General features: G+C 40.5%; 2 protein-coding genes across 2 annotated transcripts in view; both read left to right on the plus strand.

Annotated features, from left to right (window-relative positions):
• Positions 1-788, plus strand: part of zgc:193726 (uncharacterized protein LOC561161 homolog) — a gene marked incomplete in the record, with an annotated part of 2,506 nt that extends 1,718 nt beyond the window's left edge. Inside the window, 1 exon segment of the mRNA XM_035678209.1 lies at positions 12-788. Coding sequence (XP_035534102.1) covers positions 12-138 — 127 coding nt within the window.
• Positions 789-16,064: 15,276 nt separating this feature from the next.
• Positions 16,065-19,511, plus strand: part of drd4-rs (dopamine receptor D4 related sequence) — a 6,252-nt gene continuing 2,805 nt past the window's right edge. Inside the window, exons 1-3 of the mRNA XM_035677861.1 lie at positions 16,065-16,304; positions 16,579-16,691; positions 18,589-19,274. Of these exons, the coding sequence (XP_035533754.1) occupies positions 16,065-16,304; positions 16,579-16,691; positions 18,589-19,274 (1,039 nt within the window). The remainder of the gene's footprint in view (positions 16,305-16,578; positions 16,692-18,588; positions 19,275-19,511) is intronic.

Here is a 19,511-nt window from a genome sequence, read left to right on the forward strand (position 1 = left end):
CTCACCCTCAGTGTCTCACCTGTGGTCCGCTGCTTCCTCCCTACCTGTGGGACAGCGAACCTCGGCTCCTCCCTCCAGAAGGGGGATGAGAAAGCGGGCGGGGCGACCACCGACCCGTTCGGCATCGGAAAGAAATGACAGGAAACAGCTGTCTATGACATCATCATCACCGTCATCGTCACGCCTGCAGCAGACTACGACTCCCAGGATGCATCTTGGCCAGAAACATCCAATCACAGAGCTCCACGTTCACTTTCTGAAGCTAAAGATCAGATTGAAAAATCACTTTTAAATTCAGTCACTTTTGGATGAATTCAGTTACCATGGCGATGCGTTTGGTTCTCCACCACTCAGCTGAGGCTCATGGGTATTGTAGTATTTAGAGTGTAATTACAACTGTTCAGGGAACAAACGTTGGTTAAACGGAACATTTGAGACGTGAACACAGAATCATTTGATGAATCTGGTGTTTGGACCCTGGTAGACCTGATCCCGACTGGGTCAGGACCCAGTTTGTTTCAAATTCCGTCTGTGGATGGCTCTAAATACTACAATACCCATGAGCCTCAGCAAAGAAGAGCTGGAGAAGATGGCAATCAGCGAGGACCCGACTCGACTAAAAGACTAAAGTTTATTTTCTCGTTGGTTTGGACGTTTGGACTCAGCCAATCAGAATGAAGCTCTGTGATTGGGTGTTTGATGGTGAAAAGCACCCTGGGAGTCGTAGTTTTCCTTCCTTTGCTTTGTTGTTCAGGTTGAGACAACAGCCTGTTTCTATAAATCTGTCAATAAACAGCTTTTAGCAATCAGACTCTTGTCGTCAATCTGTTCAATCTAAAATCAATAAAGGTTCGGAGAGCGAAACCGAGCTCTTTTATTACCACGGTGATGATGCTACGAAGCAAACAAACAAACAAACAAACAAACAAACAAACAGACAGAGAAAACAATGAATCAAAATATGAATTAAAACTGATCTCGTTGTCATCGCAGAGATCTTTTCTGTGGAACGTTAAACGGGTCGGAGGTCAGACAAAGGTCAGAGGTCAGATAAAGGGCAGAGAAAGGTCAGAGGTCATCCAGAGGACCAACAGTGTGCAGCAGTGAAATAATAAAATGTTGAATGTGTCGGCAGGTCGGAGAAGAATCTGCAGCAGCTCAACGCGACTGACAGCGACGCCACAGAGAGGTCAGTGTGTCGTCAATACATCGATCAATTATCAATAATAAAAGACTGATGATCTGATCATATTCAGACACTGATGTTCTTCTGCAGGAGCAATAATGTCGTTCCACCGGTTGGATCTGCAGGGTGAGTAAAGGCTTTTATTGATCCAAGATTCAGCTGATCAATAGTCGTATTGATTACTCCTGATCACACTGATTCTATAATGATATGTTGTTCCATATTCAGGCTTAAAACTGATTTATTGATTTATATTGATTGATCTTGAAGGATTATGGGATTTGCTGCTCCTGCTGCCTGTCAGCTCAGTATTGATTGATGTAATGATTGATATATTGATTGATATATTGATGTATTGATCAATAGGATAGCAAATGCTGCTCCTGCTCCCTGTCAGCTCAGTATTTGCGCTCTGATGAATTTGGGTCACGAACTTCAGTCTGGAGGAGACGAACGAGCCGGACGATCGTCTTCGGATCCGTTCGGACACGGCTAGTGATGTCAGAAGACATGCCCACATCTGACCGACCAATCAGAGGCAGACGATCAGTCACTGTCCAATCAAAGAGGAAGAAAAAAGTCCAGTTTTCTATAAATGTTTAAAACATTTCTTCTTTTTAATTTCATGTTTTGCAAAAAAAAATTTGTTTTAGAATATTTTCTTTCTTTAAAAAAAGTGTCGGAATCATTTTATATGATCTATAGTTTGTATAATGTATATTTTATATGATTTATGAAGACTTGACCGTTTCTATAGCAACAGTTCCTGTCACATGTTGTTTAACTGTTAACAGATTGTTTTTATTTTCTTTAATCTTCCTGTTCGTTCAGCTGGAGTTAATCAGTAAAGTTGATTCTGATGATTGGCTCTAATTCTTCTTTCATTTATTCACATACAGTATATATGTGTGTGTGTGTGTGTGTGTGTGTGTGTGTGTAAATGTCCAATCAGGTGTTTTATTTTAATTCTAATTTTCTTTATTTTGTCAATTTTAATTTTCAGACATTTTTATTATTATTTCTTTTTTTAAAGCTTTTATTTTGGAGTTTCATTTTGGTTGTTATTGCTGAGTTTTATTATTACAGAGCAATCAGCTGCAGTGTTTGTCCTGTAGGTGGCGCCAGGTGAACAGAAAACAGTTAAACACAATCACTGATTCAGCAGTTCATCAATAAAACCTCTGATCCAAACAGGCTGTTTAATTAACAGTGTTAATTAATACAAATAATAAAAGTGTTGTTATTTTAACAGGTTCACATGAACTAAAATGATTCCAGTAAAACCAGTTTAATGTCCCAGTAACACATCAAACAGCTAAAGACACAGAAATATATGATAGAATATTGATATTAATATGTTTGTCTTTATTGATTGAAATAATTAATAATTAATTAGTAATAACTGCTGTATTGTATGTGTCCCTGTAATTGCTGGTTGGACCAATCAGAATCTCTCTTCTGACGGTATCTGGGTGAATCAGTCGTCTCAGCCAATCAGAGGCTGTTGAGTTGTCGGCTGGATCCTTAGCTGTGATCAGAGACTGATTTATAGGCTGTGGTTGGATTAATAAAGACCTTTTTCACAGCGGACATTTTGACAGGAAACCGTAGCTGCAGGAGGAAACTTTTATAAAAATATTTGCTGAGACTTTCACTGTGAATCAGGTTCCTCTGGTTCCTTTAGTGCTCCTGATGGTATCTGCAAGAATTCACCGGGCCGAGTGTGTCTTTCCAACTTTCTCAGATCTGATTGTTTTCGTTTGGTCGGTCTTCTCTCAGTTTTAGGAGACGAACGAGCTAATAAAAGAAATACAGTAAAAATCCAGATAAAAACAATAAAATATTATTACAACTTGTTGATCCGACTGATCGCAGCTGGAACTATTTTTTTATTCCGCTTTAGTCTTCATCCTGTCACTGTAGACCTCCGCCCAGATCAACAGTGGCGGGAGAATGTATTGACCTCTGCTGCTTTTGATTGGTTCGTATTATGCGTCTGATAACGTTAGCTGTTAGCAGTCTAATTGATTCGGTGAAACACAGAAGTTTGTGCGCTTTATTTTAGTTTTTGCAGCTACAGTATTTTTGTAAATCCACAGATATTTTCAGAGATATCTCTTCATGTTTTTGTATAACGGAGAAAGAAGCTGACGTCGTCATTTAAACTGCTGCCTGCTGTACAGGGACGCTCACTGATCCGCCTACTGGACCGTTTAACAATCTGATCCGAGAGAGTTTCTGTTCCCAAACCGTGACATCAAAGAAAAAGATACGACTGATCCGTCAGCTGGTTATTGTGGATCTCTGCAGGGCTTCTGGTTGAGGATGTTTCTGAGAATAACTTCATGTGTTTGATTGAGGCGCCGCGAGGAAGCAGCCTGTCTGCTGCCTGCACGGTGAATGTCACATTGACTCATCCCTATAATAAAGTTTGGTTCTGTCGGTTCCAACAGAATAAATGTCTGGTCTTTGTTCTCCGGATGGCAGCTGTTCAATCATGTCCTCACACCTCCCACAAACACACAAATAAATAAATAAAAAACGCCCTCACAAACAACTTTTTACGCACTGGATCATTTCTCATAGATTCTGTTCATACAGGACACGCTCAAATGGTACTGAATAGCTCTGACCTTTGACCCTCTCGAAGATTCAACCCTTTGAACACCAGTGTGATATACTGTGACGTAACTTAACGCAACTATGGATGTATAAAGAGAACTGGATATAGCGCTGGAGTTCGGTTTAGCTCCCGTTAACTTAAATGGAGATAAATAATTTAATCTTGCGGCGCAGGACAAAGGTCAATACGGCAGAAAGTCTGTCTGTCTCTTGGAAAATCAATAAACACATTGACTGTAATTGTAAAATCAGACATTTGTCTTCCAGCTTTTTCCCATAAAGACAAACATACTTGAGATTCTCTTGTAGTTTATAAATTGTATGTATTTTCTAGGCTTATTTTATTTAGACATTACATTAAACGAATGTTAAGAACTGTATCAGATTGTCTCAGACGGGAGGGATGAACACTGCTACTGAATATAATACAAAATATAATACTCAGTCGAGAGCTTCCTGAAGGAAGAGGTTGCCGTAGGTCACAGTGTGATTCGTACTGTACGTGTTCACTGATGACCAGTGAGTGTAATCGTGACTGACGTATTTAATCAGTCTGATATATATTGATCACAGTAGGACACGTACTGAACGTGGTTTATAGTGACGACTGTGATGTATTTAATATGTTTAATGCAGATGAGCTGATTCAGTCCATTAGAAAACAAATGAAATGTGTGACTGTGTGTGTGTGTGTAATTATAGATTCTATTATTGAAATGAGCCATCAGTTTTTTTTCTGGTTGTAAAACAGGATTGTAATAAAACAGTTTTATATTTCTTCAGACAGTTTTAATGCGGTTTAAATTGTCCATATGCAGATCCGTGATGAATAATGTATGAAACATACGTCCATCATGAATGAGGATAAAAGAAGGTTTTCTGCTGCGTCCTCTCACAAATGCTAATGACGAACAGCTCATTAACATGTGGAGTGTTCATTAGGAAGCTGAGTGAAGGTCTCGACCACCAACAACAGCGTGTTAGATAACTAATAATCAACTATACAGTCGGTACGAAGCATCGGGTCTTCTTTATGTCGACAGTTAATATATTGATTACCAAGTGTGTGTGTTTAATACACTCAATAAACATAAAGGAGAACACACACACTAAAACCTGACAACACGTCTTAATAAAGGAAGTAAATGAACATAAATTAATGAGTCACTCAATCCTGTTAATTAAACCCAACTTAAAAATGAATTGTTTGAATGACTCAGTTGTTTTATTCAACTTAAACATGTGTAGTATTTTAAGTATCTGTGATATAATTCCAGTTTGTTCCATTGACTCATTTTCTTTAAGTTAACTTTGTATTATTACAAAATATAAACGTTAATTACTGCTTATTTAAGGACAATTTCCCTTTTTTCACATAAAAAGATTAAAATACATTTTGCAAATCTATAATATTTACTGTTTATTTAATAGATTAAACTGTTAAATTCAAGTTTGATACTGTTAATTCATTTATAAAATTATGCAAAATTGGTGACAATTAACTGTAGAAAAAATATTTGTTGTGAAGTTTTACACATTAATACATACATATTAATTGTGTATAATTCTGACAAACAAAAATGCTGAATAAATGTTGTTTATCAGTGTATAAACACTGGTAAACTATCAGAATACAGTTTTAATCAGTGAAAACAGCAATAATTACTGTAATTTCACAGATAATTACTTTTATTACAGTTCTATAACTTTTTGCCTGTATTTATAGGTAATTTCATTGTTTTTACATGTGTAAATATCTTAACAATATAAAACTAAAGCTAAAAACTGTATTTAATGATAGGAAATTACTGTTATTTTCTGTTATTCTACAATTTTCTTCTTTACAATGCAGCTGATTATACACTAATTACCCATTAATATCTATTAATATTATATTACAGTAATGTTACACACTGGAGCTTTAGAGACAGAAATATGGTCTATACGGTCTGTTATCACTGATACTGCAGCTGCTCTGATTGCCTTATTGATCGTGTTATTGATCATGTTATTTGACTGTAAAATACGTGTGGACACACAGACAAGTGAGTCATGTGTTAGTGAGAGTTAAATGTGATGAATCACCGTGGAAACAGTTTGAGAGGAAGATAAAGAGGAGACCGAAGAAGGTGAGGAGTGTGAGGGGAGAGATAAAGCTCCTCCTCTTCCTCCTCTTCCTCCTCCACAACCCAACGGTCCTTGGAAGGAAAGCAGATTTAGAAACAGCTCCAGCAGTTTGAGTTCAATAGTTGTCAGACACACAGATCCACGTTTTTGTCTGTCGGAGGATTAAAAGAAAGAAACCTTGACTTCCTGTCTGTAAACACTTCCTTTAGAGCCGCCAACAGAGAGCAGGGAGAAGAAGAGTGATTCAGCAGCTGCTGAGTCACTCTGAGTGAACAGCGGTCACACCAGTTGAACCAGCATCCACAGATAAACAGCGGTGTGACAGCAGGTCACCTCCAGGTGTCACAGGTGACATTTCACCAGCAGATAAAGCTGTTTGTTCCCTTAGTAATGTCTGACCGGCTCCGCTTTATCCTTTTTAAGGTGGAATTAGCCTGATGTGACGCTGCTCATCCATCAGGCAGCAGGAAAAGGTCAGACTGGTTTTAATGGATGTGTTGGGCTCTCAGCAAGACGCTGTTGTCTGAATCTTCACCGTCAACAGCTTTATATTAAAACTAACAGCAACACAAATTTATATGTTCGCTTTCATTCAGATTCATAAGACTACGCACACGCATGATTCTGTGATGCATTTTTTAGCTTCTGATCTCGGTGGTTCGGACATCTTCGGCCTCAGCAACGCTTTCCAGCTCCTCCTGGAGGACCCGAAATGTGCCCAGGCCAGATGAGATGATCCCTCCAGAGGGTTCTGGGTCTACCTCAGAGTCTCCTCCCAGTTGGACAGAAAACCTCCAAAAGAAGGTTCATTAGTTTATTAGTTCATTAGTTCATCAGCCTCAACAGATTCAGCAGCCACCTCCACCAGTGCCTGGACTCTATGGGAGGATTAATCCTCACATATATTTCATTCACTAGTGTCTCCAGATTGAAATGGTAGTTTAAGGTGGTATCAATATGAGTAATAAAGTGATCAACTGCCAAAATGTTTGATCTCCATCTGCAGCTCTGAGCTGATCACTAATGATCTCAATGAGTCTAACGAGCTACAGCCAGCTGCTACAGCTGTGCATCAGGTGACACGTCACATGATCAACTCTCACCACCACAAAATCTGACTTTTATCTTCACATTCAATCAATACAGACCTGTATCAATATGGTTCTGTATTGATATGGATATGTGTCAATACGGAGGAATGTGGAGGAGTAAACTGTAACAGGGAGACGTCGGCAAACAACACAGAAAAAGAGCAGAACAAAGAGAGGTGAAGAAAAAAAACCTGCTGAGAGAGAGAGAGAGAGAAAGAGGGAGGGAAAGAGGGAGGGAGAGAGGGAGAGAGGGGTGAGGGCTTCGACATCACTGCTGACCATCAGCCAATCACAGAGCTAGAATATAAAGAGAGAGAAAGGAGAGAGAGGAGAGAGAGGAGGTGGCAACGGTGTTTGGATGTTGAATCTTTTTATAGACAAGAAGAAAAAAGTTTGTGTCAGTTCAGAGGAGACAAGGAGGAAACAGGAGGAGAAACAGAGATACAGGAGGAGGAGAACTACAGGAGGAGGAGATTAACTGATAAAAAAAGAAGGAGAATCAGGAGGAGCTGTAAAGATGGAGGATGTACAGTGTGTAAACCAGAGATTTTGGATGGAGTGAAGAAAGAGAAAGTCTGAAGGAGAATCTGTGAGTGTGAATCACTTTTTGTTGACTTACATACGTGTCATTGTTTATTGCGCTTTATAGAAGTATATACAGATATATATAATGTATCATGTGCAGATATATGAGTGTTTAAAGTGTTTAAAGTTCAGATGTGATTTTTAGAATTAGTTTGGACCTCAGACAGTCTCCTCCAGTGCTGAATTGTGTGGATGCTCCTCTCTCCTCTCTCAGTCCACTGAGAGTTTCATGAGATTTAAGTTAGACAGAAATCTGTCTTTGGAGGGTTAGTCTGAGCTCATCAACCATTCTGTTATATTTTATATTAAAAGACAGTTCACACTGCAGGACACTCACTACGTCTCTTCACTAAAAGACAGGCAGAGTTTTATTAAATATGAGTTCACGTCACTCAGCTGTTATTTTACCTTCAGTCTTTTGAAAACCTGATCAGAAACCTGTTACATCATCTACCTGAAATATCTGATCTCTGATTATTATATTTAAAAAATCAGCTGACTGGAGACAGCATTGTAAACACACTGACTGTCTCTCCTTTGTAGTCCAATAATAATAATTTTACAGGCAATGTGATTTTTGTTTTTCTGATTATTAATCAATATAGAGATCTTCAATGGACAATCTTTAATGCTCTACAGACAATTAAAGGTCCATGAACCCCTATTTGAGTCCAAAATTATGACGCAACTCAGTTTTATTAAAGAAATCTAATTAGATCTGAAAACAATACATTTATAGCCAATACTGATGAGCTTTTATTGCGAAAATAGATAGACCAACAGATATGAATTATTATTAATTAGTGGATTACGGTACCTGATGACCTCATGTTAATCCCTTCAACTGTTGAACATCTGCATCACTGACTCTCTGAGGCCCCACCCACCAGCTGATGTATTCACCAGTCTACCAAGCACAGACGAGCAACAGAGTAGAAATGCTGCACATCACTTCCTGTTCCTTCATGATGAATTTCAGCGATGATATCTGCGTCATTATTTTAACTCCTAATGTGACCTTCAGTTCACACTCATACGAAACATTCACACTAGTACAAAACGTTCACACTAGTACAAAACATTCACACTCGTAAGAAACGTTTACACTAGTATTAAATGTTCACACTCATTCGAAACGTTTACACTAGTATTAAACTGTCACACTTATACGAAACGTTCACACTAGTATTAAATGGTCAGTCATACGAAACGTTAACACTCGTACGAAACGTTCACACTAGTATTAAACGGTCACACTCATATGATACGTTAACACTAATATTAAACATTCACACTAGTATTAAACGTTCACACTCGTACAAAATGTTTACACTCGTACAAAATGTTTACACTAATATGAAACATACACACTTGTACGAAACGTTTACACTAGTTTGAAACGTTTACACTCGTACAAAATGTTCACACTAGTATTAAATGTTCACACTAGTATTAAACGTTCACACTCGTTCAAAACGTTTACACTTGTACGAAACGTTTACACTTATATATACACTATATTTGAATCAGCTTCTGCAACTGTTATCTTCCTCTACTCACATGATGATATTGATTATAGATACTTCCTGTGTGTGCTGTCTCTGGTCCACCTGGAGGGGGTCATCAGTGTGTCTGTGTGTCCGTGTGTGTATCTCTCTGCAGCTGTTCTCACACACTACTGGACCAATCAGCTTCATATTTATTGTGCACATGATATACAAACATATGACTGTGGGCTCAAGGACGCTTCACAATGTTTGACAGCAATATCTCGCCACTTTTAAGGACATTTCGCGTGTCGTTTAACGCTGTTACAGATGAGTGCACTTCTCTAGGTAAAGCAAATTTTAAGAATTACTTTTGAAGTTCAAACTAGTCTGTGACCATCTCAGAAGACCACCGCCTTTAAATGCTGTTCTGTGAAAGCTGTCAATTAAACTGGCCCCAGACCACCTGAAAGGGGGGTCTCAGTCTGGTTCCAAGTGAATTCAAGCAGTTTGAAATCAAAGCAGACCAGAATGTAATCTGAATTCAAAATATAAATAGGTGTTAAATACATTTTCTGGCTGTGAACTATTAAGAAAGCAATCTGTATAAGTGGTAACTACGGTAACATGCATGTAACATGTTAAATGTATCAGACAGTTAAAATGATGATGATGATGATGCTCCACCTCCTGTAGCTCCGCCCCCACAAGGACTAATGACTAACCTGCAGGTAAACACCTTCAGGTCTGTTGCCATGGTTTCTGAACACTGAGGAGATTTTACATGTCCGCCTCCTCAAAACGCAGTCCACAATCTGGACCTGATTCATGACAGTTCTGTTCAGTCCAGTTCAGTCCGGTCCAGTCCGGTCCAGTCCGGTCCAGTTCAGTATAGTCCACCTCCACAAACAATCGTGACCTTTACTAGAAAGACCACACTCATCAATCAGAGGCTCGTCTTTTATTCTCTCCATCACTACAAACACCTGCTGTTTAATCAGCAGATGATGTCACACCTGTCACACAGGTGGGTTGCCATGGCAACTGATTTTGTGCATGTTTTGTATAAAATCTGAAAGATTGGACGTCAAAGACTGCGTCTCCTCAGGTACTCACAGACCTATTCACAATAGGCTGGTTGTTTGGAACAAAGGAAAATATTTAATGGAGAGGTCAGAGGTCACTGGACACTGTAAAATCACCTGTCATGTGACCACAGCTGTCCAATCAGAGCTTGTGTCATTAAACTGTGATTGACAGTTCAAATGTGGAGGCGGACGAAGCCGATGCCTGCTAGAAAACAGTCAGTGTGTCTGTGTAAACGATCACATTACGCATCTTCATCATCTTCTTCATCACTGCCATCAGCAGCTGGAGGCAGACCAACACTTTAAGGACAAACATTATTTTGGGGAAAACAACTGAAACCTAAAAGGAAACAAACACTCGATCAACAAATGTTGGTAAATAAAGATGTTTAAAAAGCTAAACATAATTTAATTCTTTACTGGTCAGAACGATCAGATCAGAAGATCTTAAATCTGAGAGTTAGTTATTTAAATGACAAACATCTGGAATTAATATCTGATGATAAACATGAACACCTGAAATCTGACGAATGTCGACAAAAATAATCAAATATAAAGAAAAATATAAGGTGAACTTTACGAGACCCTGAACACAGCAGACATGTATTTGCCTTCTGATCCACACATCAATAGGCAATAAGTCTGCCGCTAATGACAGTCCAATAACAGTTTTTGGAGTAAGTTTGGAGAAATGCTGCATGAGTGTAACTTTATTACTTGTTTTAAGTTCAACTGAATGGAATTAGTACAATGACACTAATTTACAGTATTTAAAGTAAATACTCGAGGTACTCAAATCAAATATTTTTCATGCTTGAATTATTTGAGTTAATAAACTTAAATAATTTAAGGTGTTGGGTTTCCAACACTGTAGGCCGCAACAAACCCAAAACAACACAAAATCCTGGATGGGCTGATTGAAGAGGTCACAACACAAGACCTCCACCTCTCCTAAACCTTGAGAGTTTAAAACAGGTGGGACTCGGGGACCTGGAACAACGCCGCCTTCACTAAACAAACAACATTTCCTTTGTAGATAATCAGAACACATAGTTTCTTTTATAAAGAATGGGCGTCACAATGACTGAATATTATTAAAACTCATGAATCTGTGACTCATCAGTGTTGAATTTGTATGAGGCTGTTTCCTTGAACCACACTGAGGCACATTTTGTGTCATATAATACATTTATCAGCTCATTTCCATACATTTCCATAAATAAATGATAGAAGTTGATGTGTCAGCTGGCAGGAAGAGCGACACAGTGTATGAGGATCCGACTGAGGATCCGACTCTCACAGACGAATTCTCTCTGCTGGGCAAAAAAAACAACTTTATTTTTCTCAGGTTGTGACCTCTGCAGGCGGCCGTCTTTGTTCTGAACCCGAAACAACCTGATGATTAAAATGTGTCTTATTGTTCAGCATCAGAACATCAGCCTGTGATCTTTTACAGAAACTGATGGACCCTGTTGCTGCACGCTGTCATAATACAGCTGATTCCTTCCTGTCCACAGCAGCACACTGAGACCAGCTGATGTCTGCAGGTATTGATCAGTATTGTTTTTAGTCTCAGCAGTGTTTGTGAAGCCTTCAGTATCTGGGTTTGACACAGTGAGCAGCAGATACCGTCAACACACACACGGTAAACTTTAAGTGTGTTTTATCTGGTCACCTGTATGTCCTCAGTGATAGCACCACACCAGGTTTTATCTGGTCTGCCTGCTGTGTTTGATCACACTGTGCTTAAACATTGAACACCAGGTTTTATCTGGTCTGCCTGCTGTGTTTGATCACACTGTGCTTAAACATTGAATATGTAACTTTCATTAAACTGTAGCTAGTTAGAGTTACAGTTAGCTAGCTGGATGCCCCTTCCTCGCATCACTCTTGGCTAACAGAAAGCTATCGTTAGCGCCGTTTTCTGCCCAATAACCTGCAAACGTCAACCCAGCAAGTTTAGCCCCGGGAGTCTGGATGAAGCTTAGCACACTGTTGATACTGTAGGGAAGCGGAGAGAGAAGGCACTGAAAAGGTAGTTTGGTCAGGTCAGATCATAAAATGACAAGTTTTTCACCAACATGAAGGCAGACTTTAGGCTTTATCCTGGAATCAGAGTGTGGACCTGATCCTGGAGTCAGAGTGTGGACCTGATCCTGGAGGCAGAGTGTGGACCTGATCCTGGAGGCAGAGTGTGGACCTGCAGTGTGTTTGTGGTCTGATTAGGAGACAGTGTGTTGATTATAGAGACTTCCTGCTGCGATGGATCAGAGCTCCTGGTATCAAACAACAATCACAAATCATAAACTCCTCCTTCCGTCCTCTGTGCTAAAGACATCGCAGTCTGACCTTCGTTGTCTTTGAGGTGAAATCCTCCCAGTGTGAAGAGAAACTAATTAAAGGAAACTGAAACGTCGCCTCTCTGCTGATGACAGTCTGATGAGTGAAAGCAGCAGGAGGCGACAAGCTCATTCTGTTTGTTTGTAACTGAGCTGCTCTTCATCTGGATTGACAGGAAACTCATTTCTCCATTTGGTGCCTCCTCATCTCCTCCAACCTCCTGCTTGTGACCCCGCAAATTGATCTCAGCGCAGCCATATTGAAAAATTCTTCTACCTCCTAAAATGCACCTGGAAGAGAGAAAAAGGAAGAAAAAGGAAGAGCTATCACTGAGGACATACAGGTGTCTCCTTTGTATGAAAGACTTGTTACAAACAGCTGGAAGACGCGAGGCGAGGAAAGGAACAAACTATCAACATATATAAAGATTAACGACATGACAGCTCTCCAAAAGCCAAACTCTCTCTATCTCCCCCTGGTGGCTGACTGCAGTGTAGCTCATAAAGTCTCCATGTTAAAGGGGAACTTGGCAACTTTTTCAGCTTAATAAACCCGTTTAGAAATCATTTGGATGGTTAAATGGCCTGTTCCGGTGAAAATGGTGACCCTCCCACCCCCCTCTGGCGACCCCAGGCGGAAAACTAACCTTTGCAGCTTTGGGGAAAACTAAAAAAAAAAAAAACGTCGCCGGTACAATTTGGAAATAGGAAGTATCGCGAGAAACGGCTTTACGGCAGATTCCACATAAAGGACACGGGCCGCCCTTCAAAACGCTTAGTGGTATAATGTATTTACCCACTCGGAAGATATTGCTTCACACGAAAAAGTTTGCCGCGGCAAAAAAAGGCACATCCAGCAGCCGGTAGAGAAGGGGGGGGGGAAGGTTGTGGCAAGTGAGTTTTTTTGTTACCCCGAACGTGTTGGTGAAATACACGGTCCCCAGAGCTGTAGGGGGGGAGCTCGTTGAGAAGAAGCCAGTGCGATGAAACAAAAGTAGGAAACCAGCGAAGAAATGGCTAGAGTTGGCCAAGTTCCCCTTTTAAACAGATGGGACAAACCTAAACAAATCAAAGTCAAATAAATGTTTACCAAAGATGGTTTCTGTGATTTTAGGTTGTTCTTATCACTCTGATGTTTGTTCAAGTCTACATGTTTGTTGTTTATATTTGTTGTGTAGATTTGTTATGTGTGTCTGTTGTGGTGTGTGTGTGTGTTTGTTGTGTTTATTAGCTGCTCATCGTCCTCTCTGGGCGCCATGGTAACGGCGAGGATGAGAGCAGCTCTGTGATCTGATTCAGTCTGAGAGGAGACACTTCACCAAACAATACCACTGACATTTAACACAACCGGCTCCACTTCCTTATATGACCGCCAAAATAAGAGAGCAGCAGTCGGCTCAGCATGAGAAACCAGACATCAGTTTGTGTTTGTGTGTGTGTGTTGTTAACATCCACAATATTTAAATCACAATGTGTGAAACTGGAGTTTATGTGAGCTGAAGGTTGTCTAAAGTAATTTATCATCAGAAACAATATGGCGGCTGTGATAGATCATCCATCATCCCTCCACAAACACTGAATGATGATAAACAACAGACTGTAACTCAATTTACAGAAAATCTGCAAAAGAAATAACAAATTAAGGTGTTGGTCGAGAGCTGGTGGAGCAAATTCTGCAGTCTGTGCCAGTGAACTGTTGCAGAAGACGAGGACACGACAATGTCATTAAAACAGCTCGAGACAAAGGTCAAAGGTCAAAGGATGGAAATTGGACATTTCTGATGTAAGGGAGGCTACAGTCTCCTCATCGCTGCATACAGATCTGATGTTTTCAGGGACGTTTAACAGGTTAATTTAGATTGATTGAGCGAAGTGGGTTGTGTGAGGTATTCATCCACAGTCAGTGTGTTACAGCAGACACCGCAGGTACTCCAGACAGGAAGTACCAGCAAGGACACAGATCAATATACTGCTGAATACAGGAACTGCAGAAAAACACATTTCACACATCACCTCAAAAAGCACAATTGTGGTACGCTATATGAAGAGTATTAAGACCAGAGAACTGCCCAACTGCACTATATTAGATCGGCTGAGCATTAAATGTGGATGGAAACGAATCAAATCAGATCAGCACAATTAAAGCTGTTGTAATCACAACTTCAACCTCTGTCAGGGTCATAAAAATGTCTGCCCCTGTGGAGATTACTGCACTGAGCATCTGTTAACATTGTACACAAATCTGTATATTCACAGATCATCAAACACATTATGTTACAATCACAACAGTTTACTCTCTGATGCTGAGATCTCTGATCGTCATCGTCCATAAATATGTTTAGAAATCTCCTTGAACTTCAGATCATCAATCAATCTGATTATTTTTCTTCCCTATCCAACGTAATCCAGATGGTTGTTTCCAAGGTTACAGTGTGAACACTACAGTGTTTTTACCAGCTTCCTTACTGCTGGAAAAAGACCTCGTTAGTTCCAGTTTCACCTCAGCGGTCTGTATGTAAATCTATAGGGTTTGGCGCTTAAACGATGACAGTCGACACCACTAAAGAACTGCTTTTTTATTGCTATGGCAAACGGCAACAGTTTAAAGTTTACTTTAATATACGTTAAAATTAAATCATGGTTATACTTTCTTTCAACATTATGTAATTATTGGTCCAACTTAATTTCATAGGATTGATTGATTGATCATTTTACAGTTGTAGAATTACTCCAGTAAATGAAATTGCACAGCTTAATCCTGAAAGAAAACCATTTAACCACATGGAAATACTTCCCATGATTTAATTATGTACATTCAAAGAATAACTTTTGAGTGCAGAATCACGCAATTTGAAATTATTTGTTCTTGTTGGACCAACATGTGTTCATTCATCTGAATTTTCTCTGAATCTTGTCTAACAAACATAATCCAACCATGTAATTAATGTAAACACAATAAATTTATTTAATGAATGTAAACACAATAGATTCATTTAATGAATGTAAACACAATAGTTTTCTGATCAAACACATTCCCTGGCTGTTGTTTTTTTTAGTGTTTATACATTTACACAACAAATACACATAAATAAAACCCAAGTACAATAACTTAAATTAGAGTTACAGTTCTTTAACAGTTAAATGTTTGAGTTATTAGAGTTCATCCTTAAACGAACCAACTTTCATCACAATCTTTACAAACACAAATATATAATTTCATGTTTCAGGAAATTGTGCTTTTATTGGGGACTATTTTAAGCAGCGGATTAATCCACATTTGGTGCTTTTCGTTATTTCCAGTCACCAGCAGACCAAATCACAATGAGTGACAAGAACAATCTGAACTCAGTCTGCTGTCAAACTGCTGAGATTCAATCACACAGAGTACTGAGGCAACACCTGGGACAGGTAACAGCAAGGTGAGTCCTGCACATGTAATGAATACTCTGAATCAATGAAACACAGTAAACACCTCCACACTGAACTGTTTGTGTCCAGATGTTGAGTGCAGCCCAGCAGCTGTGTTCAGGGCCTCCATCATGGACAATGTGACACCTGGCAGCCCTCCAGGTGAGACGCACCCGAAGGACTACAACTACCTGGCCCTGGTCCTCGGCATCCCCCTAATCCTGGTCATCATCCTGGGGAACATCCTGGTGTGTCTGAGCGTACTCACTGAACGCTCCCTGAAAACTGCCACCAACTACTTCATCATCAGCCTGGCGGTGGCCGACCTGCTGCTGGCGGTGCTGGTGCTGCCGCTCTATGTCTACTCTGAGGTCAGACCAGTATGACTTTGTACCTGCATACAAGGACATGTTATAAAGTGAGGACAGTACTGAGGTCAGTATTTATCAGGACCTGTATTATCAGGACCTACAGAGAGAGGAGAAGATAGAAAGTGAGGATAGTTTAGAAAGCCTATACCTGCTCTGAGGTCAGTGAGGACAGGTGAGGACTGATACGAGTTTACACCTGCATACTGAGGACACTTGACTTGTGAGGACACTGTGAGGACGTTTGAGTTCACTCAGCGTGGTTGTTTGTGTTTAGTTCCTGGGAGGTATCTGGACATTGAGCACCTACATCTGTGATGCTCTGATGACCATGGACGTCATGCTGTGTACCGCCTCCATCCTCAACCTGTGTGCCATCAGCGTGGACAGGTGAGTCTGTGCCTCCATGTCTGTGGATCTAAATCTACAGCTTGAGTCACTGCAGATGAATTTACATTAACAAGAAGAGAAATTGTCTGTTATTGTCTCACATATCCTTGTCATATATTTAAATGAGCCTTCTTACTGCAGGAGTAACGGGTGCCACTCATTACAGTGTGATGACCTCCATCACACAGGAGATAATACACTTAATTGGCAACACACTGCCAGCAGAGCTAATTAAGATTTTCAAATGACACAACCTCAGTTTGACCTGAATGAATCACAAGAATATTTCATCTGCAAAGAATAATGATTATGTGATGATCCTCTTCCTCACAGTAAAGACTATTAAAGAGAACTCAATCAATCTCAATGAACACGCTTTTATTTTAAATGACTTTCATTACATTTATTTTATACCTTTCAGCATTGTGTTAACTGAGGTCTGTTAGATCTCTGAACGTCATTGTGTTCTTCATGAAGCAGAGAAAACACAATTTAATCACATTTATAGAACCACAGTCACGTTAGCACTTTGTTAGTGGGATAACAGCTGATTATATTTTTATGGATAACAGCTGCTAATGGAGCCGACTGACAGCTTTAAGAGTGTTGAGGAAATGTAATGAAACACCTGAAGATAATAAGACAACAGGGGCTGAATTCATTATCCTGCCTGAAACATGAAACTAAATACACATACAGAAAAAGACCATCACAAGTTCTGCGTTACAGTTTGCTGGCAGTCTTATCTCATCTGAAAGTCCTCTTCATTTCTGACGAACAGGTAGGTTTTACTGCTGTTTACCTGTGAGACTACCACCAACAAAAATCAACACCAATTGTAGCCTGCAGACCAGCTGATTAGATGGTTTGTAGTCATGTTGGTTGGTTGGTTTGTCATACTGAGAGAAACTTTGGTTCTAAATTTAATCAGATATTTGCTGCAGCCTGTTTTTGGTCTCAGGAGCTCTAAATTATTCATCAGATGTTTCACAGTGAGATCAGGAACACCAACTAGAGATTTCACCATGTCTCTCTTACGATTGATCGCTTTCCTTTAAGACAGACCAGAATCACACATTGCAGAGGGGATACTGATCTACGTAATGTTGTGAGATATGATGGTGTTAAAGACGGAAGCCTTAGCTTTCCTCTGTAAAAAGAATGAATGCTATTGTAGATTCATTTTAGATTGCTTAAAAGGGATAATGCAAAAAATGGCTACTTGCAGGAGGTCTGTTTTTAAAGGGTTAACAATATGGAGACTGTGTAATTGATGTAACATATTTACTGTGAGGGTTTCTAGTGTATAATTCAGTGTGTTAAACATCCAGTGAGAATCAGATGTGGATCAGACCAGCATTAAACTGTGGAGAGAGCTTACATGAATACTGGACCTCTTTGATTATTATTTGCAACTTTGGGTGTCACAAACTGGTGTGATAGTGTGACAAGATTTACTTAAAACAAGAGTAATTTATTAAACTAAAGTTAACACAGAACCAAAGACAGGTGGATGCCAGCTGTATGAGGGAGAGACCAGCTTCTATAGCTCAAAGGCCTGAAATTAATCAGCTGACGACCCTCAGATGTCAGCCAATTGAAGTTGGCAAGGACAGGCTCAAAGACAGTGGTCTGTGTCCTATGAATTAATCTGGCAGTAGTTACCATTCCAGGTCCAAAACTGGATCCAGCCTGCCAGTGTGTGGAGGGGCAGCCCACCCACCCTGTGGACACCCGGAGAGGGGCAGCACAAACAAAAAAACACAAATAAAACCAAAAACGTGATTGTTCCATTTTGGTTCTAAAACAACTTTTTGGTTGGTTTTTTTTATTCGGTTTTAAAAAAAACAAAAAACAAACGATGCCCAGATTGTTTCACCTGTCTGTTGTGTTCCAGGTACATCGCGGTGGTGGTCCCTCTGAAGTACAACAGGAACCAGTTCAGTGTCCGTCAGCTGGCTCTCATCACTGCTACCTGGGTGCTTTCTCTGGGCGTGGCGAGTCCGGTCATCTTTGGTCTGAACCAGGTTCCGGGTCGTGATCCGAGCGTGTGCAAACTGGAGGACGACCGCTTCGTGGTTTACTCATCCGTCTGCTCCTTCTTCGTGCCTTGCCCCGTCATGCTCTTTTTGTATTATTGGATGTTTCGAGGCCTGCGGCGGTGGAGCGGTCGGAGTCGATCTCAGGCGGGTCGAGCTGGTCGTCGAGCGCTCTCTTTACGTCTCGGCTCGGCTTTACGCCGAGCAAAAGCCACCGGGAGTCGAGGGAAAGTTGTGTACGCCACGCCAACCAGCCTCAGCCCCACCTCTCCATCAACCGTCACCATGACAACGCCCTCTGCCACCCCAGTGACAGAAGAGCAGCAGGACGGGGCGGCAGCGGTGGCACCGGAGAGCGACCCGATGACGACACAGATGGACAGTGTGTCGGACGGTGAGCCCACAGAGCGGAGGGAGGATAGCAGCAGGAGAGAGAACGGCCTGATGAAGACGAACGCTGCAAAGAGAGGAAGAAGGAACAGTAAAAGCAGCAGAGTCAGCGGGAGGGAACGGAAGGCCATGAAGGTCCTGCCGGTCGTCGTCGGTGAGTATTCATTCAGCCTGAGTGCAGTGCTCAGGTCGGCCAGAGCTCTCTCACACCGACACCCTGAACGTAAACAAAAAATCCAACATACATAAAACTGTTCATTAAGTCACATCTGAAGCCAGAACATTAGAGGTGTAAACATTTACCGAACACATCGGACATTGGTTTTAACGTTTTAGATGCGACGCGTACCCGAGGTTGGATCTAAAAGTACAGTGCACCATCAAATCTAAA

Source organism: Morone saxatilis, unplaced genomic scaffold (assembly GCF_004916995.1).
Source record: "Morone saxatilis isolate NCDOM2014 unplaced genomic scaffold, NCSU_SB_2.0 Contig10, whole genome shotgun sequence".
Lineage (NCBI taxonomy): Eukaryota > Metazoa > Chordata > Actinopteri > Moronidae > Morone > Morone saxatilis.